This window comes from Antennarius striatus, chromosome 8 (genome assembly GCF_040054535.1).
Source record: "Antennarius striatus isolate MH-2024 chromosome 8, ASM4005453v1, whole genome shotgun sequence".
NCBI lineage: Eukaryota > Metazoa > Chordata > Actinopteri > Lophiiformes > Antennariidae > Antennarius > Antennarius striatus.
The window spans coordinates 17,456,787-17,481,010 of NC_090783.1; the positions used below are offsets into that span (position 1 = coordinate 17,456,787).

The following is a 24,224-nucleotide window of genomic DNA, read 5'->3' on the forward strand; positions in this document are numbered from 1 at the left end:
TTTAGTTCAATGGAACCAGGCCTGTTGGATTCTACGGGAGAACCCCTCGACCCGTCTCTGTTGGTGTTTATCGGTTGCTAGGCAACCCTCTGGCGTTCCTAGCGGAGTTCGCTGACGTTAGCAGGTGTCTTTATTTTAACCTAACTGTACAGCGACAGCAGAGCAAAAACATGCCGTTCAGTGCCGACAGACTGAACCCCCCCCTACATGACCAAGTGACGGCGATGCAGCGGAAAATCCAGCTCCTGGGTGCGTAAGCTGACGTGTCCACGGATAAACCTGTAGAGAGGACTGGTTACATTTATACATGTGCCTTTATAGCTCTATACATGTACACGTGTCTGTATGAATATAAGTAACCACTAATATAGTACAGTAATATGGGCAAATTGATATAATCACCAAATTACTAGTACAGTATTAGTATTATTATCATGAACTAAACATAATCCATAAACAATGAGTCAGTGTACAGAAATTATGTGTGTGTATGCATATATATATATATATATATATATATATATATATATATATATATATATATATATATATATATATATATATATCTTGTTATGCACTACAGAACCATTAATATATATATTATATATATACACACACACACACACACACACATACACAAACACAGTATTTCAGTATTTTCCTCATTATAAGACTCACCTAAAAGCATTTAATTTTCTCAAAAACTGACGGTGCGCCTTATAATCCGGTGCGCTTTATAGCGCAGAAAATACTGTATATACATATATGTATATGTATGTATGTATGTATATATACACACACACACACACAGTACTGTAAATCTATTTATGTATCTATCTATGTATATGTACAGACAGACAGCAATGCTCGCCACTTTCCAAAAGTGGCGAGCGTTGACGCGCGAACGCGCGAGGGCGCACCGTACATATCTATACTAAATATTGGGAAAGCTGTAGGGTTTTTAAACCTTTAGACTTCTTTCATCCTTATACTTTCTTTTTCTTGTTCCACACATAATTCGAGATGCATATGTTGTATATTTTGTATGTAGTACAGTATTTTTCTTTTTTTTTGTTTACTGACATTTAACTACTCTTAATTTTTTACACGTCCATAATAAATATTTTCCATGAACTTGACACTTTGATTTACCATGTACCAAGAAATAAACCTTTTTCCCCCCACATTATTTAATATTACATTATGAGGCCTTTGTGAATGTGTGTATTTTGTGCATTTAGTAGGTCCTGTTCAAAATTTTTGACTTGTTGCTAGAATTTGATTTCATTTAAATGGACTATTGCACCTTACTACAGAGCTATGAATTCTACTTAATGCCTTCTCGTTACTGGTTACAATCTACTTGTGTCCACCAGAGGAAGAAAGAACTGCAGAATATGAGAGCTCTCAGGCCACCATCAAGAAGAACAAAGACACCATCCTCCGGCTGAGGCATGACAACAAAAGTCTGTACAGACAAGTGGCAGAAGCTAAAGCCGTAAGTCTCTGTGATATAGAGGAGCTCTGTCAGTTCCAGTCATGTTCAAGTCTTCCATTTGCTGTCTTCCAGGGTGATGAACATGTCATCAAAGTGGCCTTTCATAACAGAGGGGTGGAGAAAGAGGCCTACCGCAACATGTCTGGGAAGGTGAGAGCATGAAGCATAAATGTGTGTTATTAAGGTCAAAATTAAAGTAATTTAAGGACAATTCCATCATAGATTTCACTTTTCCCACCTCAATACCTCAGTTATTTTTGGTGAAAACGTAGAAACTGAATTTGAAATGGAAAATGTTCTCATTCAGCTACTTTTCAATTAAACAGATATAAATAATAGACTCAGAATGTGAGTATGCAGCTCTCTATCCGACCCTTTCTGTTCCAACTTCCTGTCCCTGTCATTGCCGTCTTCTCAGGAAGCCCTAACAAAGCTGGAGCAGGAGGTGTTGTCCAAGAAGAAGCGCCTCAATGCTTTGAAACACACCACTCAGACACAACAGCGCCACTTTGAGGAGCTTAAGGAGGAATACAAGAGAATGAAACCAGAAGCCGGAGGTGGAGCATCGTCTACTGATGCCAGAACTCTGAAAAATGAGGAGGACGCAATGGTTGTTGCATCTAAACTTCTCTTACAAAATGTGCAAACCAATCCTTTGTCTTCTTTTGGCCTCCCGGTGCTCACTTTTAGTGCAATGCATGACAGAATGGTGTGTTTTTGTCTCTTCAGAGACTTCGGGCACTGGAAAACAGTCTGGAGAAGACACATTTTAAGGACAAAGAAGCTACAAACATTATGATCAACTATCAGAAACTCAAAAGTCACCTGCAGGTTCATTACATACTGTCACTTCCTGTCCTTGCTTTACTTTTGTTTGCACTCAATTTGACTTCCTTCTTCAATATATTGACAACTGCATTTGTTGTCTATCTATTAGATATTAATATTACAAGTGCAACTTGAGAACATAATCATTATCTCGCTTTTAAATCCGTATTTCCCACCTTATCTCTTTTAATCCTTACATCTACTGTCTGCCCTTCAGGAGGAGAGTCTAACCTTCGAGGGCCAGTTGGACAACATGGAAGCAGAAATTCTGAAGCAAAGAGAGGAGCTCCACAAGATGCAGGCATTGAACAATAACGCCCAGCTCTGCAAAGAAGCTGCTCAGGTGTTCCGAAACATCCACTATAATAAAATGTCTCTTTCAGTTTCCACTACAGTCCGTCATCACGTTCAAACAACTGGAGATAATGATTGCTGAATTGCATCTGTCACCACGTGTTTCTCGCCAGGCTGAGTTACAGCAGCTGGAGGAATCTCTCTACAAGGAGCGCAAAGACAGAGACCGCATCATAGCCAGCTACAGGAAAAGAGTTGAGGAGTGCAAAGCCCAGGCTGAGAGAAGGGTGAGATGGGAATGTTGGTGTGTGACACACACACATGTTTTATGGTGTAATTTCTCACTAATTTTCATTTGCATTCATTTGCAACTAAACATGCAAATATCTGACTGATCAAGCAGCACAATCACAGAACCGCCTACAACACTCACCCTAAAGCAGCTAGTATCAGAAATTCTTCAGAGTGAACTCAGTAACTTGTGTTTTCAGAGGTTATAACATCTCCTTTAGGCTCAGAGAACAGCGATGCAGCCAGATGAGCTGGGCAGCGAGGCGCCGTGCAGCACTCCCACGATGGCTGGTGAAGAAGACAAGGCCACCTCCACTTATGAGGAGGCCTTCAGACGTCTGAAGGAGGCGTCTGGACTCACAGATCTACAGGTAGAGATGTGGAATAAAGGTTGATGCACCTGCTGAGTGTCAGTTCACGTACACGTTATACGTGAATACATATATGTGGTTTATTTTGCTGTTAATTCTTGTGTGTAGGAGATTGTGGAGCGTTTTAACTCCCAGAAAGAGACGCACCAACTTCTGCAGAAGATGAAGGCCCACAACGAGAAGCTGCTGCAGCAGCAGAAGGAGCAGATGGAGCTCCTGAGCCGAGAGCTGCAGGACATGAAATATTCTGGAGAAGCTAAACGCTCCAGGTGAGCTGCTCAGCCGGAAGCCGTCGTGCGTGTAGCTGTGAAATGTTCACAAGCTTCTGTTCTACCTGTGGTTTTACCAGCGACCAAGAGATGCTGGAGGAGCGCGAGCAGCAACTGCAGGTTCAACAGCAGAGGTGCGATCAAAGCAAAGAACATCTGGATTTCCTGGTTAAAACTGTCAATGCTGTCCGAGCCTGGGTGGAACACCTCACAGAAAAACTTCTCCACATCGCACCAGTAAATATGTCCTCAACCGTCACCACGGCTAATGACTCCTTTGGTCCATGCCATTCCTAACATTCGCCATCCTCCCATTCCTCTTAAGAGCGAGGACACAGCGGCTGAAGCATCTCCGGACTCAGACGAGTTCGTGCTGGAGTTGATGAATCAATGTCAGGTGAAGCTTCTGTTGCTGCAGGAGCAGCTTCATGGAAAGGATCTGTCCACAATCAAGAAGGAGATGGAGGAGGTGGGTCGATGCTCCACAACGCTCCTGAAAAAACAAGATAATAGATAGATTAGGAATATTGTTCTGCATCTGCGTGAAGGCAGTTTTATGGAACATGCAGTGTGACCAGTGAACACAGCATGGCCGCATGCACACTGCAATGTTAGCACTGCTTATCTGAAAGGAACACAGCCATTAAAGTGAAGTGTTTATGAATACTAACACTAAGCAGCAACGTTACTGTTTGAGAACATAAGATATCAGCCACAGGAAACACGTAACAGATTCTGGGTCATTTACCAATGACATTCAGTCGTTTTACTCCCAGATCCATTTTTAGGAGTCATAATCTCTGTGATTGACGTAAATCTGAGGTTTTAATCTCAAATGGGTCCAGTCTTGTCTGCATGACTGTCAAACGATTTTGTAGATCACCTGTCAATAAGTACATCATATCTTGGAGAGATGGACCTGCTGGTCAGGACGGAGACAGAAACAACTCCAGGAAGGGGTGGGAACCATTTCTGTCAGAGGGCCAGAAGCAAAGGGCCCTCATGTGGAACTGAAACATAAAATATCTGCTTGTGCTCTCACCCAGTAGGAGACTTCTGTACTGTGCTGTGTACTCATAATCTTGACTATTTCCCACCTGTGTTTCATTTCTCCGAGCAGTTCTTTGTCAGGATTGAGGGGAAACTTCCGGCGTACAACACCCGCGTTAAGCTTCCAGAGGAACACACACCGGACCTCTTCAACGACGGTGAGTTGGGACAAAGTCAGACACTCAGTCTGCATCTAAGTTTTCTTCAAACTGTCGACGTTTGTGTCTCAGAGGAAGAGAGCGAAGAAGACGAGGCCGGTATCATCACGCGGGAGATGCTGAAGCGTCAGTCCCAGCTGATCGTTGACAAATCCAAGAGGAAGAAGAAGGGGAATTTCTAATCCGACAACTAAATGATCCAGTTTCCAGTTTCAGCTCAACATTTGACTTGACTCACTTAGGTTCTTATGATTTCACATGTAGGTTGTTGGTTTTTTTTAAAGCAATAATTAATCATCTCAGATTCTATCAAACCAACAAAAAAAATAGCAATGACAATATAGTTTCATCACGTTGACAGAAGAAGTCAGCTGGGCGTTCACAGGTGATGGTTATTAATAGATGTACGTGTGGCTTTTGGCTCCTTGTTGTATAATGGCTTTGTTTTGACAACAGCGATGTTTTCTGTCGGGCGCTGCTGTGGTGAAAACAGTCTCCACCTCTGAGTCAATGCCAGAATTCCATTCTTCAATTCATGAGACTAAATGTTATATAAAAAAAAAACAATGATCTGACGTCTTAATCATCCATTTATTTTTGTACATTTTACCCTTTGAAGCTCTTGTAAATGAGGTTTAATAATTCATGATGATTCATTGCACCCAGTTTTACGTCAAAGGCTGCACCACTGTGGAATCCTGCCTTTATTTACTGGGTTAATAATGTGAGCAATTAATCTGAATTGACCCAGATCGTAATCTCCACCGTGTGAAACGTCCCCTGAACCATAGAAGCTTTACTGAAAAATGTTCAGCATCCCAAAAATCTTTGTCAGGTGCTTTGTGGTTGACAGAACCAGTTCCTGGATCTTATGTGACTCGTCTTTTTGTCCTGTATACAGAACAATGATCCGTCATGTAAAAGTGTCACAGAGTCAGACAGACGATGTTCGATGATCCCATGACTCAGAATCAGACACGGACGACCTTCATCTGCACAGACAAAGTCTTTGCGTCCCATGCGTCCAAATTAAATTAATATCAGCTTTTACCATTTGGTTTTGTGAAGGTGAGGCACGTTTGTCTTTTAATGCTGACTGCTTAGATTAAACTGTAGTTATGAATAAGTTCAAATTTAAGATATTAAACACATTTTTGTATTGTTATTTTAAGTAGTTATTCAATCAATACTGTACCAACTTTGCAAAAATTAGAGAAACAAGTGTTCTGGGACCTGACAGGTGTTTCCATTCACTGATTTGGCTAAACTCATTGGCTAAATAAAGGTTTACATAATACAGTTCAGTCAAAATTATATTTATACCTACTGTATCATAACCTAAAATAAATAAAAGGGGACAAAATTCAACAGGAAATAAGTATCATGCAACATGATGTTGATTTATGCATAAAACTGCAGAATTACACTCATAACAATTCATATGAACATATGACAGAACCTCTGACCTGATGTAGGTCAAATTCATTGATAATCAATCAATACCTCATTGCTTCTCTCTGGGGAGTGGTTGGAGTCTTTCCTCCTAAGTGATTGGGAGATTGGTTTGAGGAGGCGGGCCTTCGTGCCTTGCTGCAGATATTGAATTGCTTCCAGGAGTGTGAGTGGAGCCATCGCCCACCAGGCCTCCACCCAACATTTACACATCATTCTCAGGGTCTAGTTGGTGGTCACCTGTGCTCAGGTAAGGAAAACTTAAAACCTCTAACACAATTTCAACCAGTCAGATTTTAAAAAGCGCATTTAATCCATTCAGTGTGGATGATTCTGTACATCTATGGACAGTAAAGCAAAAGCCAACCCTCCTCACATATGCTTCAGTGTAAATATGAGTCCATCTGCACTCCAGGTAAGACATGAGGATGAAGAATTAGCTTTATGCTAATGAAGTGAAGCCGGTGAGGTGGAACAAAGTGGGATGGAATCAGAATGGGACAATTATCTATCTCTGTATGCAGCCAAACAGGAAGGAGGCCATTCCAACAGGCTCACTCACGCATGAACAGAATCATCATCATCATCATCATCATCCACCCACAAACACTCGGTGCAATCCTTTCCTCGGCTGAACACGCCACAGTCTGTTCCGTCCAAGTCTCTCACTGTCTGTTCATGAATACTCCTGCTGGACAGACGCTCTGAAGTTGGTCTTCATCAGGATCCAGGAGTCGTCAAATCAACAGAGAAACCACAGTAAGTATCTGTTATCTTTGCAGGTGATTTTTTTTCTTCTTTTTTTTTCTTACAAATTGCCAGGATATCTGCTTTTGCTCGAAGATGGTGGAGAGAAGATATTATTATCCAGATATGAGGCTCTTTATAAGTGAAAATGTGAATTTGACTCCTAGTTTTTCTCAGAGATGATTACTGCATCTTATTGGACTTTCAGTGGGTAATCACATTGATCACTTAAATGTTATTTTCACCTTATAAAATCTATTTTTCGCGACACATTATTGCCAGATAAGTCATTTTGTTGATGAAAAAGAATGTTTGTTAATCTGTTGTGATAAAAATACTGCCTATATGTCACTGCTACGGGAATTAATATTTATTTCCTGACAAGGTAAATCTTAAAATTCTGCTCAAATTTGAAAAACCTGGACCTGTGATTTTTTTAGGGTGAACTCAAACAGCTGAATACAGGAGGTTTAAAAATGTCACCTGCTCTGTTGGAAAATTTGAAATAAATAAAATACTGAGTAAATGAAACAGACTAAACCTACCACTCATGCTCTCCTCTCCGAAGCAGATGAGCATCATCTACGGGGGAGACGTGAGGCGATGCGTGGGCTTGTAGCGTGACAGAGAGCAGGAGATGAGGACGATTCTTCCTGTGTGTGGAGGCAGCGATGAAGAGGAGGCCCGCAGCCTCCGCCACAAGGTGGGCAGGATGAAGAAGCTGCTGTGGCTGCGGCCAAATCAGTGCATGGTCGTGCACACGGACAATGAGCCCGGCGTGTGGCTGACCAGCTTCCAGCTGCTGGACACCGAGGGACAGTGTGAGGTGAGTCGGGACGGAGTTCTGTCTTCAGTCGAAATCAGTTGTGGAAATCTGTTTTGAGGTCGGGCCTCAAAAAAACAAAAAATACAAAGCCTGTCACAAATACCACCCTACTCTATGACAAGTGTTTTCTGTTTGATCATTCCTGCAGCTAAAGGAAATACCTGCATTTTTCAGATTTCAGGTGACTCACTTTTGAAAAACTAAACCTAAAATTTTCACCTGATTGACTTGAAATCAAACTTTATCACAGATCTCCAATAACTTGAAAGGTGTTGCCATGGCAGCCCTGTTTTACTGGACCTCTTTTTGAGTTTTGCACAAATACTGTTTGTCATCAGCTGTTGAGGACGTCAGAACGTTTTGTCTCTGATCTCTGGCTGATGGTTTCCCTCCTGCTGATGCGGTAATACTAGAACGCAGTACTACTACAATAATACCCCAATCCAGACGAAGTATTATATTAACACAGACTGCTTCCTTGTAGACCTGGTTCCCTCCCATCACATATCTATATCGTTTGTTGTGTCCAGCACAATGCGACCCAGTTTCAGTGTTTGATATCTGAGGTGTTGTTACTTGGGGCAATAACAGACCCATCCTTGACGACGTGGCTGTTCTACATCCAGTCACCGACTACGTCAGGTCCCGCCCTTTAAGGGAACTTGCTGTTGTTCCTTTTGCAGTTCTGCATTTTTTCCACTGAAGACGTCATCGCCGGCAGATATTTATTGACAATGAGCGTGAATGTGACGACGGCTTACTGTACACTCTGGGAGGTTTATCGCTTTGGACACACTTGTCTGTATTTCCGCCAAAAGGAATTTTTGAGGAAATAACTTCAGGGTCACATGCTTGACTTTGTTTGTTCCTCATCACCCATTCATGTGTCTAATAAGCACTAATTGAGGTCTCTCCTGGGGGGGGGTGGTTTCCCCCCCGGCTGCTCTTTTGTTCAGGTTCTGTAGAATGACAGTGGGTGGTGTGAGAAATAGATTTTCAGTTCAGTGAGACGGACTCTCATTAGAGACACACAGCTCATTCTTCCCTGAGTGCTAAAAGAGCAGCTAGAACTGACGACATCCCATCTGCTCAGCTGCTCGCTGTCATCAGTGGTGATAAAACTGTTCTCAACTTATTTTACCTTGGTTAGACGTGATCCTGTAGTCACGGGGTTGGTGGTGCTAACAGGAGAGACCTGTTCACCACGCCCCGACACCGTGGGCAGGACCGTGAGCTGGAGGCCGTGGTGACAAACTGTCCCGGCTGGATTCTTTAGAGGATGCGTCTCTGAAATACTCACTGATGATGATGATGGTTGCGTTTGCCTCACGTATGTAAATGAAATATTCCCCAATGACAGCACAGTGGTGTTGAGTGTTTTAAGATTTGTCATCTCCACTTCTTCCATGACAAGAGGTTGTCTTCACGTCTAGGACGCAAACTGCTGGCTCCGAGCGCTGCTGGGTGGAACCGTCAGAACCATTTGTTCTGCACCCGGAGGCCTCCAGCAGCAGCTGCACCGCCTGCCTGCATGTTAATGACACTCTGAGAACATTTCCCTGCCGTCACACAAGTAACTGTTAAACAACAAACGTTGCTGCTGCAAAATATACAATAATCAGTCATTTAAACACCCAATTTAAGTACTTACACAGATAACTCTATGGGTACATGTCAATTTGATTCATGAATAAATGACACTACACAGAACTGTTTGAATAATATATGAATAATGAAATGGACATTAAAACCTAGGAGGTTGTCCAAAATCAAATCCCACTTGAACTTTTGGGTTTGCACGACCGTTCTCCCTCGTTCTGTCTGTCTGTTCCTCTCTGTCTCTCTCTCTTAAATGTGATTTTGAAAATCAAAATCAAAAAATCTGTCCATCTTTCTCTCAATGGGTCCATATGAATACCTTCAGTCTAACACCCTTATACTAAAGAAATTTAACTTAATTTTTAATCTCTGGTTTGACACTATTCATTAATTGTGGTTATATTTTTAATTACCCCAGTGGCATCATTAAAATCTACACAATAAAATCAAACATTTGCTCCGTTCCTCGTCATTGGCCAGTACTTAAGCCCCTCCCTCACCTGTCACTGGCCCCGCCCAGCGGCAGCCCTCTCTCCCTCCCCTCTTCCCAGTCTCAAACCAGTCCATCCAAAGTCACCGCTGCGCACTGAGTCCTGCGTGCGGACCAGAGACCACCGGACAGGTCAGTCCAACATGAGACAGTCGGATGTCCCCCGGGCTGAAGTGAGCTCTTATTGGACGGTGAAGAACCTCTACCTGCGCTGCGGTCCAATCAGAGGGAGGCTTCAGACACGGACTTAAATCCTGGAGGACAGACATGGGGAAATGGCATTTATCAATGGTAGGCTCAGCATCGTGAGCTCATACTGTCTGAAGCTCAAAAACGGGATGGGATGACGTCAGAAGTGTGACGTTTGTTCGTTTATTTTTCTCGTGGCTGTGACCAATACCCACTCGTGTCCCCGGGGACTCTGGTGGCGGTGGTTTCTGTAGCCGCAGGCAGCGCGCCTCTGATAACGGATTGATTACAGTGTGGATGCTGTCAAACAGTGTTGTTGTCTAACACCATCTAATTACTCCCTTGTATTCATGCTTCAATCTACCTGTTTATTTAAGTTTGCCTTTAGAGTATACTGTATTTTACATTTCATAAATTCTATCTGGTTAAAAATCAACTCCTATTCCTCAAAACGTTCAGCTGTTTGTTTTTTTTTAAACTTATTTGACCTTTAGTGAAATGAGTGACAAGAAATGTCTCTGCTGTTGTTCCAAACGCGCACAAATGGAATTAAACGAAGAGTCGTGTCCGGCTGTGTCATGGTTTCGGTGAATGGTCCCTGTGTTTGTCGGGTCAGCTGTGTCAGTGGATGCCTCTTCATCACCAGCCGTCTGCGTCACCGTGTTGTGGAGTAAAGATCATCATATCTTCCTTCTCCCCGGCAGGACCCGGTGCAGGAATGGGGTGAGGAAGAGGAGGAGGGGGCCGTGTTTGGCATCACCCTGCGCAGAGAGCCCGTCTCGCCCGCCTCGGACGCCTCGGCGGGCCCTGCGACCTTCAGCTGCGTCCAGTACCACACGGTGAAGGTGCGCCGGCTGAAGGCCGCCACCCTGGAGCGTCTGGTCACGCACCTGTTGGACACCGAGCACCAGGAGCCCGACTTTGTCCGAGCGTTCCTGTCCACCTACAGGGCCTTCACCTCCACCAGCACCCTGATCGAGCTGCTCTTCCAGAGGTGAGAACTGCCAGAGGAGAGGTTTTTACTCTGTTACAACAGAAACTGACTTTATTCATGACTCATTTCAACTCCTTGCTGGGTATAGAGGCTTCACTCAGCAGGAAGTGAAGCTTCGGTTTCTTAAAAAAACTGCTCATTCAGTCCTGCAGCCAGCGTGGAGGAAGAAGAGGAAGTGACCTGACTATTTATAGGAATGCTTAGATCACTCCAGCCTTTGCTGAGCAGCCTGGAAATAAATGTATTTAACAGACGTGTAAGCGATCACTGACTGTGATCATTGTGTTGCATTTAAGTGAACGGTGCTATTTTTAAATGTCCTGGTTGGTCCACATGAAGATGCATACATCACAGTCTTTCTTCATACCTGCCGGGCAAGTTTACACAACGGGTGTCATAGTGAAGCCAACAAAGCAGGAGGAAGCTTCCATTCCCTGGAGGTCACGCCTACGCCCTCCAGCTCCAGCGGCGGTCAAACGTTTCCTATCGGGGTTTGACAGAGAAATCCTCATTAGAGATTTCCTTCACAATTCTACGCGTCCTATATTTGGTTTGTCACAGCGACCCGTGTTGGAGCCTTTAACGCTGCCCACTCGGTGTATTATTTGTCAAACAGCCGCCCTCATATCTGTGGCGCTGGTGGAAACATGCTTCCTGTGAGGTCGGCCTCGGAAGTGCGTTTGGTTTCCTTCGCCTTGTTTTCCAGAAGTTGGAACGTTCGAGTAAATTGTACTTTTAGGTGACTGCTGCTGCATAAATGGTGCATCTTGTTTACTGAACACATTATTTGATTCAGTCCCCGTCAGTCCGAGTATCTGCTTTTAAATGACATCACTTTAACTTCCCGTTTAGATGATATAACATTCGTACTGACTTTGTTGCTGGACATTTACACAGGATGAACCGTTACTGTCGTCAAAACCCTGGACCTTTTGTCGCTTGTTGTTGTCACCTCCCGCTCGTCCATGTTGTTGGACATCGCTGTGGTGACGACTGATAATCCTTGACATTTTGTTCTCAGCCGGTGGTTCAAGGTAATTGTGTTTGCTTTTCCACAGAGACGACTCGCTTTATAGCCTGGATAAGACGGCGTGTCCGCACAGGTGAGCGTGGACGCTTTCCACTGACCCACACGTCATGACATAACACATGATTCATTTATGTATCCGTTAACGTCGATGAAACCTGAACCCAGACTGACACCCCCCCTCAGCACTTTACCGCCGCTGATCCGGCTGTGGCTCGACGAGTACTGCGAGGACTTCCGGGAGCCGCCTCGGTTCCAGGCCCTCCGGCTGCTGTGTGTTCACCTGCGCCATCGCTTGTGCTTCAGACGTTTGGCTCAAGCTGCTGAGAGCGTCCTGAAGAAGCTCCAGGAACAAGGTGCAGGATGACGTCTCTCTCTCCATGCCAGTCTATCTTCTTCATCCTCCTCTATAACACCACCTGTCCTCACGTCTTCATCACTACATTCGTCCACCTTCTCTTTGGTCTTCCTCTTTCCTGGTAGCTCCATCCTCATCACCTTTTAACCAACATCCTCACCATCTGTCCTCTGGTCTGCTCACCACTGTCTCTATTGAGATACCTGGACAGCTTTGTGCTGTAAGAATGTTCAAACGCCATAAAAATGTTAAATTCCAGCTTGTATAAATGGTTTATGATCTGGTGTGTTTGACAGACGGCAGCCGGTCGGCTTCAGACATCAGCTGTCGACGGAAGCAGGAGCGAAGTGATCCAGAGGGAGGAGGAGGAGGAGGAGGAGGAGGAGTGTTCCCGAAGGAGGAGGAAGAACAACAAAACTTTACAGATTTCGCTGCGTCACATGTGGCAGAGCAGCTGACCCGGCTGGATGCTGTAGGTAGCACGAGTGTACCGACGCTCCTTTTCTGTGTGTGACTCCTTCATAATACCCCCCCCCCCCCTGCCATCGTGGCCCCTTTTAGGACCTGTTTGTGAAGGTGGTGCCCTTCCACTGCCTGGGCTGCGTCTGGTCTCAGCGGGACAAGAAGGACAACCGAAACCTGGCGCCCACCGTCCGTGCGACCATATCTCAGTTCAACGCCGTCACCAACCGCGTCATCACCTCCCTCCTCTGCCCGTCGTCGCTCAGTCCTTCAACGCCGTCGCCTTTCCCACCAACTGGCTCCTCTGCTTTCTTGTCCCCTTCTCCGGCCCCGAGTTCACCTCGCTCTCTTCACTCCAGCCCCGCCCACCGAGCACTCATCATCGAGAAGTGGATCGCAGTCGCTCAGGTCAGGGTCTGATAGCACCTGGATTCACAATTGTGATTTTTTTTCTTTTTTTTTTGTGGTCATAGTTGCGTAACAAAACCACATGTCGCCTGCAGGAGTGCAGAGAACTGAAGAATTTCTCGTCCTTGAGGGCCATCCTGTCCGCCCTGCAGTCCAATGCCGTGTACCGCCTGAAGAAGACGTGGGCCGCCGTCAGCAGGTCAGGAAGAACTCAACTGTTATATTCATCATAAACCAAGGGAGACACTTATATAAAATGTGACTCTCAGACGCATTTCAATTCCAAAATTGTAAAAATCGACAGAGTAAAAACAGATGCGACCGTTTTTCATGAATCCTTCAGCATTGACTCTACGGGATGTCTCACCCAATCAAACTGGTTTGTTTTCAGGGAAAGCACGGCCAACTTTGACCGCTTGTGCGAGACGTTTCCTGATGAGAACTGTGTGCTGACCAGCAGGGAGATCCTAGAGGAGGTAACCACATGCTCTCAGTGCTCAGTTTTTATATTGGGCGAAGGTGAAGCACTCGAAACATCTCAAGATTTGAAAGTTGACTAATATTCGAGAGCGGTTCTTGCATGTTTTTTTTTACTGCCTGCTGTACTGCCTGTGTTGTACTGCCTGTTGACCGTGGGTCTGAGAGGGCTGTAATTTCATCTGTGCTATATTTCGTGCATATATGGTACATTTGACAAAGTTGACTCGTGAATATCGTTTCTCGTGGTTTTTGTAGTCCATCTAAATGTCACATCCCGGATGTAAAATGATTCCCTGTTGGCATTAGCACGTTGGCAGGGTTTATCTCTTCTGTTTTGGGGAGTGTCTGTTAATTATTCACTCTGGCGTTTCAAATTTTTTTGAGGCAGGTCTGGTTCTCCCGGCCAACAAAGGGAACGTCTGGCCCTCAGCCTCCTCCTGGTTTTAATGAACTATCCACACTTTCACTGTTTACTCAGATTTGCATGGCTTGATGCTTGAGACAAGCATTCCGTGTCCTGCTGGTAGGATCAGCCCTTGACATCGGAGCAGGATGACCTTCTGAACGAACTGTTGGCTCCACTCCTGAAACAGTCCAAACTGGTCATTTCCTGTTTTGCTGTGCGGCCGCATTGACTTCCGACGGTCACGTGGCTTCACACCTACGGCAAACATGAATCCACATGTCGTCTTTGTGTCAGAATGTGTTTCCAGTAGCTGTTAACTCTTCCCCACTGAATCAGCGCTGGGCCTCTGTTCACCCGCCGCCCTGTCCTTCACGAAAAACAGTTGATAGGAAAGTTTATTTGGCGATAGCGCCGTCAGGGGCTGCCAGGTTTCTGTAATATCATGAAAAGGCCAAACCAATGAAAATTTGACAGTCGGGAACCAGTGCTAATCAGTAGCTATTGGTTTTATTGAGTACACACCGCCTCCTGATAACCCAAAGACACCTTGCCTTCAACTGCACGACTGTGATTGTGTTTGACCCTCCCACGCCGCGGCAGACTGTCAACAGGCGCTCGACCCTGAAAGGAAGCCTTATATAACATGCATGCTTGGTCGCCTCGTGCCCGCCGCTCCGCCAGCAACGCCCTGATTCGCCGTTGTTTTGATTCAAGTTGACCGCCGTCTGTTTTCTGCAGGAGGGGAGTCATCCAGAGGAGTCCAAGTTACCTGCATCTTGCTCAGGGTCCAGACACACGGTAAGATACAGAGAACGTTGTTCAGAAATCACAATAAAGTGATGACTGGTGTTCATCCATCTGGAGCATCCATCCTCCCTCCCACACGCTCACGTGTTTTTAAGAAGATTTCAGGTGTTGGAATGGTTCCAGTTCCCGTTTTCTTTTTCAGTCTGCTCATTCAGTGGAAAATATTTGCTTGCTTGCAGCTCACGTGACTCTTAGTTCCCCCTGATATAGTGAGCGCCGTTAAAGCCATAGTCCACAGCGTGGACGTTTACTTAGCTCAGGTGTGGCTGTGTGTGAAATGTTTTATGCCCCCCCCCCCATACACACATGTGTTCACACTTGTCATCATTGATGATGTTGTCATTTGTCTCCGTTTGTTTGTCTAGCGCCACATGTTTTAAACTCTATTTTCTTCTGGTTTCATTAATATTATGTTCTTGTGGCTAATATGCTATAAGAAGTTATTTCCTTCCTCTTAACAATATGTGATATCATAAAGATATTAGTTCTTCAGGTACAACGCTGTTTGGTTTGTCCCCTCAGGGCTTCAGCAGCGGTGTGGTGCCCTACCTGGGGACCTACCTGACGGTCCTCACCATGCTGGATACGGCCCTGACGGACACTGTGGAGGTCAGTTCAAACGACACAAACCTTCATTTTCTGGCACTTCTGAACATTTGTGGGTCAAATTTCTGACATTTTGTCTTTTTAAAATTTTTTTTTTTTACCCTTTTCAAAGGGAGGACTCATCAACTTTGAGAAGCGCAGACGGGTAAGTGTCGCCCCCTAGCGGCATCTTCCTCTCATGAACCATTACAGGTTGTTTTTTTCTTGTGCTTTGTTCCTCTATGAATGAATTTATTGTTAATCATTTCCTCTTGCAGGAGTTTGAGATTCTCTCCCAGATCCGTCAGCTTCAGGCTTCCTGCTCCCACTACAGCCTTCAGGTCAACCCTCCTATCACAGCTTGGCTGCAGGCTCATACGCTGCTCACGGACCAGGACAGGTGAGACAGACCTGACTGCCTTTTAATAGAAAATTTAATGGAAGATCTGAGCAAAGCAATTTTTTTTAACCATCTTTTTTTCTTTTTCTTTTGACTTCTTGTAGCTATGAGCTGTCCCGTGACCTGGAGCCTCCGGTTGACCCCTGTCCCAGTTCTCCCAGCACATGGAGCAGTCGCCTGCATAAACTGGCCTCGTAAGTCGTGAGGCCTGTACAAGCAGCCGCTGAGACGACCCCGCCTGCTGTGATCTAGAACGATCTTGTTTTGGATCGATCTGCAGTTTAATTCAAGCAGACGACGACGGTAGTAACCGCTGCTGTTTTATGTGCACAGGCTGCGATCGGCCAGCGACAGCTCCCTGAGGAAGACTCATGCCGACCAGATCAGCGTGTCGTCCTCTGGCTCCAGCAGTTCAGACATGGAGGAGCTGTCCACCCCTCAGCCCACCCCCCTCCGACTCAAACTGAAGGTCTGAATATAATCTGAATCTAAGATGAATCTAAAGGTCGAAGGTGATGTTCATCTCACCCCACTCCATCTTTCCCCCTCCCTCAGAGTCTGTCAGGCTCTCTTCACAACGTTGCAGAGGACTTCTCCTCCGGCCTGTCCATGCCCTCCCCCAGTTTGTCCAGCAGCACCTCAAACCTGGACCTGAGGGCTTCTCCTCTGATTCCAGACTCGTCTTCGTCGACGTCCAGCTGCTCTCCGCAGGCGGCCTTACCCGTGTATAACAGACAGGTTGCAGACTCGTGCATCATCAGGGTCAGCGTGGAGTGCGTCAGCAATGGAAACATCTACAAGAGCATCCTGGTGAGGATAAGTTTGAAGTCTTTCATTTATTATTTAAGGCAGTGCTCTGAATAAACCTGGATGAGAGGTTAAACATGAACCCTGTTTGTGTTCCAGCTGACCAGTCAGGACCACACGCCTCAGGTGATCCAGAGAGCTCTTGAAAAACACCATATGGAGGACGTGAGCTGTCAGGAGTTCATCCTCTACCAGATGCTCAACAACGGGAAAGGTAAAGGCCTTCGCTTGAAGTAGAAGACAATTGAACAGGTCACTGGGGCTTAAATCTTAACTCCTCATCTTGTTGCTTCTTCCTCAGAGTTCCAGATTCCTGTCAAAGCCAACGTGTTTTACGCCATGAGCACCTCCGCCAACTACGACTTTGTGCTGCGTCAGCGCTGGAGGAGCCACGGGAGACGCCTCGGCTCTGCCTCCAGCCCCGGGGCTCAAACCAGGAGTCGCTTCGCTAAATGAAATGCGTGTTCCCTGGAAAAATGTTAGGACTACATCCACAAGACAGAGGAGCCGTTCATCTGCAACAACAGCACGCTTGTTGCCCGTGGCGTCGACTCGACCGTCATCAGATTGTTGCCGGGCGGCGGATATGATCTGCTCTGGCAGGGGAGACCTAGAGGAGCTCCCATCAGGACCGAATGACCTGAAGTACACCGGAGAAGAACAAAAAGGAAACACGACTTGTCATGTAGCTCATCGTAAAAACGGACATCATTTGGGTGAATGAACTGCAGGACGGTCATGACATCAAGCCCCTCCTGGACCGACTCCAGCCAGTGGGGCTCAATGAATGATTCTTTTAACCGTGCTAGCCAGAGCTTAGCGGCCACGTCGGGATGATACCTGTCAGCTGAGTGAAATGCATCAGGACCGAGTGTGGAACCGGTCTGATGCACAGCCAGAAAACGTTTGAAGTATTAAATTGTCGTCAAGTTGTGGATTTAAATGTTTTAATGACTTTAATTTTAATGTATTTTGTCCACTTAAATTATTTAATGCGTTCCAGTATTGAGCTTTTAGCGCTGTTGGTTCTGTCTTTGTTTCGACTCGTGTCTGCAGCCTTGGATGCTGCGCTGTTTTCAGACATGTCTTTTAATTGTGTGTTGAATGACTTCAGCAGAACTTTGCATTATTCTCCATGAAGGAAAAGATCGTTTGACGGTCTATTAAATGAAGGATTATTTGTGAGCATAAAGTGCACGTTACAGATATTATTATTCTCTTGCACAGAGGTGTCTGCTGTGTTTCTCTGAGACTGAGGCTGCTGTTCATTCCAGTCTGATATATGCAGCCAGCCTGCTGCATCCAGCCTGCTAAACCCAACGGATGCCATGTAGAGTGATCCGACCAGGTGACAATGAAGTGTCCCAGTAGGAGATCTCAATTTGGAAGATTGCCTTAATGATGTGAAATCCTCCACAAAATATTTAAGACTGATTTCTGCATGTGTTAGAAATAAAAACCTGAAGTAATATTTTTTTCCCCCCCAGTCATCTGCTGATTTGCACAGAGTGTCACACACTCCTGATTAACATTAAAACACAGCAAAGTTTCTCCTCCGTTTTGTGCAGGATTCTGCATATGTGTGCAGATTTAATGCATTACATGTGGCGTGTTTGACTCTAGAGTTAGCAGGATTTCCTGTTCTGTCTATTATGTGTCTGGACTGTAAATGAAGTCAATGTTAGAGCACCTGAGCTGTTGGTTCAAGCTGGTACTTTATGGTACTAATATTTTATTTCTACAGATAAAACAGCTAACTTTATGGTATAATAAAAGCACTCAGTGTTTATAATTGGTATTACATGTCCACCAATAAAATTAATTTACTAATTGAGTAACTCGTCTTTATTTGATTACTTATTATAATTACTAGTGAAGTTGGATGAACTTTCCCCCTAGAAAACCAAACCTTAGTCTTTGCACCACGTGTCACCACTAGGTGGCGCTACTCGCACACAATAAACCCACCCTGCTTCACTCATCGCTGGTTCCAGTCAAAACCACACTGGTTTTTACCCTCCAGGAGTTTCCATCATACAGTCCAGAGTGATGATGACCATTGTGAAGAAGGAGCAGCAGTGTGGAGATCTGTCCTCCTGCCTCCTGCCCTGACGAACACCTGAGGAGCTCAGAGATCTCCAGGGCTCCAACGAGGTTTTCTGTGGGTGTATTTTTATGAAATGTGAGTTTTTGACCTTGGACCTGAGGACATGTTGGGCGGTCCTCTCTTCTGGGCAGACCCTCAAAGGACATCTGAAGGGTTATGACTTGGTTTTTACGTTTTAGGGCGGGGTTAGTGACATTGACTGAAGATTGCATAATTTCACTGAGGGTCCATCCGTGTGGGTGTGTGAATCCTTTTCATGCATGCATTTCATTTCTTTCCTCCAAACTGTCTGTGTTTGCCTGGCGCAGAGCTTCTGGTCCAGCTGGGGTTTTGACTTCTGTTTGCCTTCATTGATTTATCTGCGTTCACCATGTCTGATGGACATCCTGTCCAGGAGGACAACCCGATCCTTTGGGTGACTCTCTTTAATTACACGGAAGTGTGTGTGTGTGTGTGTGTGTGTGAATGTGTTGGCTCACACCTTAAGAACCCAATCAAACTAGCTATGATCGGTTTGTTTCCCCCCAGAAGGCAGAACAGTCTGTTTTTCCTCGTTTGTGGTTGTGGTTTCTGGCGTGTCCTTACATCTCATGGAGGTTTAATGACTTTCAGGTTTGAGGCCAGACGAGGCCGCTTCCCCGACACGAACCGACCGGTGTCACTGACAGCTCGCCAGCGTTCAGCGTGTAACACACGAGAGTGGAGGATCGATCAGTAATGACCCCTGACTCCAGCCTGAAACATGGATGACCTCATCAGACTCACGCCGTCCCACATTTTACCCTGGAAGCTGATCCGACAGCGGCCCCGCTCGGGCTGCTTGGCAGCAAGGGAGGGGGCAAAAAACAGCCTTCACTGCCCCCCAACCAGATTTATCCTGCTGGGGATTTAAATAACTTCATGATCCGCCCTGCTGTAGAGAACGGTGTTCTAGTTCTCTAGAAACAGGATCCCTGGGGGGTGGGGGGGGTCTTCAGCTGAAGGAGCCCTCAGCTGCAGCGAGGCATGCTGGGATACGTTGATGTTCAGGTTCATTTGTTCATGCATTATAGTTTTAGTTGTTTTTATTAACTTTATTTTTTTCTGTAGTAGGAGACAACTCTTGTGTGTGTGTGTGTGTGTGTGTGTGTGTGTGTGTGTGTGTGTGTGTGTGTGTGTGTCTCCAGTAAAATGCAGCACACTCATCACACCCAGATTTCCAGGGCAGTGGGTCAGAGGGAGCAGATTTCCTGCCAGGTGAACATATGTCTAAAGCCTGGTGTGTTTGCTCGTGTGTCGGTGGTACAGTTGCAGGTCTGTGGTGTAACAGTAGACAGATGGGAGGAATAGCTGAGACTAATCTGAAGGGGTTAATCCACTTAATAACCACCATGAAGGGCTGCAGGTTACCTCCTACGTATATATATAGTGTGTCTGCCGGGCTGCCGAAACGCCGGGATGTTGTCTCCTAATGGAAATGCAGACTGTGCAATAATCCTGGTGGTGTGTGTGTGTCTGCAGAACATCCTCAAACTGAACTCTTAACGAGATGAAGGAGAACACGTCATCCATAAAGCGAGACGACATAAACACTCCACCTAACTGTGTGACATCTGCTTCAGGATTTTATTGTTTTTATTTCGTTATTGCTATTTATTGAAGCTCCAATAACTTCCTTAATGATGAAGGGTTTCTTATTAGAAATCAAACAGCTTCCTCTCTCTGTATTTCATTATCTTTACTGATCTCCGGTGGATTTCTGGTTAAACTCTTTATGGAACAATGAGGCCACTCCAGTTTGAACCTGGGCACATGAGCTGCGTTCAAGACCCGTCACTGTTCCTCTGCTGTCTGTGAAATATCCCAACTGAACACATGGACCTCATTAATATGAATCATTTATGGGAAAGCAGGGGAGAGACATTCATTACCCCTGAGTCAGAGTTCTCCATCAGCACTGTGGGAAACCCCACAGAGCATTTAGTGCTAATACTAATACTAAAGCTAATGTGTGCTTTAAACATTTGACGGAATAAATAAAATAAAGCATATTCATTGAAAATGCACTAATCTGAGCAAAATGATAAGCAAACATGATTCATCATCTTTTTTTTGTAATTACACCTTTTTTTTTAACAAATACACTTAAAATCAGCAGCGCTGCAGCGTGTGGCTGTTTAAAAAGGCCTCTTATCTTTTAATTTGATGTAATGTCTGACATGTTTTGAACTCCCCCAGAAAAAAGCAAAAGCACATTCATGTTTTTTGTCGCTTATTTTGCATCTTTTCAACCCAAGAGTACCCACACAAAAGTTCACATAGATAAAATTCACTCATTTTTAATTATTATCAGTTATCACCATAAATACAAGACTTCAAACCCCTAATAATCCTGATGAGGGTGGTGCTTCTCCCCCCACAGAGTTGCTGTGTTCAAACTGTGTGAAAACAAACGAAGGTTCCACAGGATGGTGAAGGATTGTTAAAGTCACAAGGGCATCGCTCTCATCCACACAAAGTCCGCCGCGCACAAGTACATTCTAATTCCTGCCGCACAAAGGCACAAGGTCTGGTAATGGGTCTCCAGGGGTTTAGCATTACATAACATGGAGTTGATTCATCTGCCTCACACGCACACGCGTGTGCAGCCGTGCACGCTCACACAGTGGCCTACTTTCAGCGCAATTGCACAACTTTTATGTGGCCTATTTTTACGTTGCGATTTAAACGTGTAGTGTGTGTCTGTGTGTGTGTGTGTGTGTGTGTGTGACAGTGCTTGATAATGAAGTAACATCTATCTTAGCCGTGTGTGTGTGTGCACACACACAGGCATTTACTGACCTATTTTACAGAGTGGCGTGCTTCGAAGGATTGTTCGCAGCAGACGGGAGAACTCTCCTGAAACACATCGGACCAAACATGTTCAGCTGAAGAGTTTGTTTTTCCAGGCTCTGCCTGCAGGAAACACGTCTGGCGATGCAGCTGGAATACACAGCTATCATTGTTTACTTCTTTATTTGACATTATGAAACCATCCACCAAATGTATCTGATGATGGAAACATGAGACACAAACAGACACGCAACGTAAAGACTGAATAAGAATCCACATCTTCACATCTACTCAGATCCTTCGAAGAAGTGAATGAGGGTTCGATTATTATTATTATAATACAATCACGCTACAGATGAGCTCTAAATTTTCCCAGTAAACAAAATGCAAACAGAGATTTGCCTCTTCATGCATGCTTGCAAATGTTTTCTAATCACATCTTAAATCTGCCAAAACCATCTGACTTAAGGTGTAAAAAAAAAAAATCAACATCTCCTATAAAGACGATACGTTAACATTTAAAGCTTGGACAGTTCCACTTCATTCTGCAGTGATTTCCTGCAGGTGATTTCATTCTCTGGGTCTCCTTCAGCACAGATTTCTGCAGCGGCTGATGGTCCTCAACATCTGTCAGGCCTGCTTTAAGCATCTGTCTGACAGGAGTCCTACACGCAGAAACAGAGCAACAGAGTCCGACATGCGCCTCAGCTACATCCTCTTTACCCCATCCCTGCCTCTCCCTGTGCTGCTGACCTACATACTGCAGCATCCCGGTTACATAACCAGCCACGGCTGTTGACAACCACAGGCAGCTCTGTGCCAGCTCCACCCTTTAACTCACTCTCTTCTACATTTCAGTGTGATCCTCACGGCTTCTATTAACTTGCATGCGCCTGTGGGGCGTTCAATCTCTGCTGCTGTACACACACACACACACACACACACACATGCACAAAGAGGTAAAGAAAGGTCGGCATGAAATAAGCACAAACTAAAATCTGTCTTGAGCCCAAATGTTTCCCCACCTGTAAGGAATCATTTTGAAACTCAAGCAGGAACTTAATAATGATTGTGACAAACATCTCAGTGCTTCCTAGGGGATCATCTGATGTCTGTGTGCGTCATTCATGATTACACGTCATCTTTATGCAAACTGATGCACACTGCAGAGTGTGTGTGTGTGTGTGTGTGTGTGTGTGTGTGTGTGTGTGTGTGTGTGTGTGTGTGTGTGTGTGTGTGTGTGCGTGCGTGCGTGTGTGTGTGTGTGTGTGTGTGTGTGTGTGTGTGTGACCTGTCCCCTCCGGCATCAACTAGAGAGCTTCTTTCTGAGTAGTTTAAAGCTCAAGTTTATACTGTAGAGGCATGTGACGTAACCCCCCCCAACACACACATACACACACACACACACACACACACACACACACCCAACCGTTCACTCTGAATAAACCCTCTCTCCCTCTCTCTCTATCTCCTCACCCCCTCCTTCATCCTCTCCTAGTCCTCCTCATTGACCTACTTTTTCTCCACTGGCCTGTTTTCACAAGTTTTCACAAGCCTCCTCACAACACAAAGCAGCTTTTACAGCTCAAATATGGGCTGGAAAAAAAGGGGATGAGTGAGTGAGAGAACAGAAAAAGAAAGAGGGGTGGTGGTGGAGGAATAGAGCACTAAGCCCTGCTGTTTTTCTGAAGAATGTCACCTTGTTGTAGCCAGGCGGTTGGCATGGAAGGAAAGTGAAAAACACAGGAGTTTCATGTCTGATGAAAAGCAGGCCGTCTGTGGTCGACTGCTTCAACACGTTCCTCTTTCCATCTGAAATAGAGATGTGGGAAGGATGTTTCTGCACCAGCCAAGCTCTACAGATGGATTTAATGTGGGTCATAGTATTAAAACGCTGATTAGACAATAAAGAAAAGCAACTGTTTACATCCTACCAGAGCAGTTCTGTAGAAATCGTCAAGAAGGATCTTGTCGGGGTTACGTAAGCCTCGTTCTGCCCATGCCAGCCTGCTGTTCCCGTCCATGAAGGGCAGGTCAGGCAGAGGCCGTCACACTGCGTTTGCAGTCTGACGCATTTTTCTCCCAGGACTGTTGTGTAACTTTTTTTTTTTGTTCGATTCACTCTGATACGTTTCGACGTTTGTCTTCTTTTGTCCAACATCACATCTGGTAAAAATGTAGTGAGCCGTTCTGAGTATGAACAGAAATATTCATCATTTCTTAAATACTGTACTTTTTTTCAGTATTTATTTTTCATTTCTGTTATTGTGAAACGGTTTGCTCTTGTTTTCATTTGAGATCCATCCTTCAATAGTTTAAAAACCAGATTACAAATTCACCACTGTTCATTTAAGTAGGTTTATTTATTTGTAGTATTTCTAAGACATTTCAAAGCAAGTCTAAATGAGAGCAGTGACTGAAACTGAGCAAAGGTGCTAAATCGATCACACTGCTCACAAAATAAATCCACTAATATCGGTTTTCTTCCTTCATTCAATCCCAAACGTTCT

The 24,224-nt window shown here is 45.0% G+C and overlaps 2 protein-coding genes across 5 annotated transcripts; both read left to right on the top strand.

Moving 5' to 3' along the window:
- Positions 1 to 170: 170 nt before the first annotated feature.
- On the top strand, positions 171 to 5,363 carry odad3 (outer dynein arm docking complex subunit 3). The gene is made up of 13 exons (XM_068322342.1): positions 171 to 249; positions 1,377 to 1,498; positions 1,571 to 1,648; positions 1,917 to 2,108; positions 2,228 to 2,329; positions 2,544 to 2,669; positions 2,794 to 2,907; positions 3,133 to 3,282; positions 3,391 to 3,551; positions 3,632 to 3,788; positions 3,877 to 4,020; positions 4,672 to 4,759; positions 4,832 to 5,363. Exons 1-13 carry the CDS (start codon positions 171 to 173, stop codon positions 4,939 to 4,941), a joined length of 1,623 nt encoding a protein of 540 aa, XP_068178443.1. The 3' UTR covers positions 4,942 to 5,363.
- Positions 5,364 to 6,205: 842 nt separating this feature from the next.
- On the top strand, positions 6,206 to 18,630 carry rgl3a (ral guanine nucleotide dissociation stimulator-like 3a). Of its 4 annotated transcripts, none has more exons than XM_068321160.1 (18): positions 6,206 to 6,970; positions 7,527 to 7,784; positions 10,767 to 11,056; positions 12,115 to 12,159; positions 12,270 to 12,439; positions 12,738 to 12,913; positions 13,003 to 13,311; positions 13,407 to 13,510; positions 13,703 to 13,787; positions 14,936 to 14,995; positions 15,527 to 15,613; positions 15,723 to 15,755; positions 15,868 to 15,989; positions 16,094 to 16,183; positions 16,323 to 16,458; positions 16,545 to 16,799; positions 16,896 to 17,010; positions 17,098 to 18,630. In XM_068321160.1, the coding sequence occupies exons 2-18, from the start codon at positions 7,596 to 7,598 to the stop codon at positions 17,250 to 17,252; spliced, it is 2,421 nt and encodes an 806-aa protein (XP_068177261.1). In that variant the 5' UTR covers positions 6,206 to 6,970; positions 7,527 to 7,595; the 3' UTR covers positions 17,253 to 18,630. The 4 variants fall into 4 exon arrangements, with proteins under 4 accessions (XP_068177261.1, XP_068177262.1, XP_068177263.1 ...); XM_068321161.1 differs by having other exon boundaries at positions 7,530 to 7,784; XM_068321162.1 differs by lacking the exon at positions 6,206 to 6,970 and adding an exon at positions 9,904 to 10,164 and having other exon boundaries at positions 7,643 to 7,784.
- The last annotated feature ends 5,594 nt before the right edge of the window (positions 18,631 to 24,224 follow it).

Bases quoted from the DNA above. Each gene is read 5' to 3' on its own strand.
- odad3 (XM_068322342.1), top strand. From the start codon at position 171: ATGCCGTTCAGTGCCGACAGACTGAACCCCCCCCTACATGACCAAGTG. The intron at 1,649-1,916 runs GTGAGAGCATGA...CCGTCTTCTCAG, and splicing joins ACCGCAACATGTCTGGGAAG to GAAGCCCTAACAAAGCTGGA. The intron at 3,552-3,631 runs GTGAGCTGCTCA...TGGTTTTACCAG, and splicing joins GGAGAAGCTAAACGCTCCAG to CGACCAAGAGATGCTGGAGG.
- rgl3a (XM_068321160.1), top strand. From the start codon at position 7,596: ATGAGGACGATTCTTCCTGTGTGTGGAGGCAGCGATGAAGAGGAGGCC. The intron at 12,440-12,737 runs GTGCAGGATGAC...TGTGTTTGACAG, and splicing joins GAAGAAGCTCCAGGAACAAG to ACGGCAGCCGGTCGGCTTCA. The intron at 13,788-14,935 runs GTAACCACATGC...TGTTTTCTGCAG, and splicing joins GCAGGGAGATCCTAGAGGAG to GAGGGGAGTCATCCAGAGGA.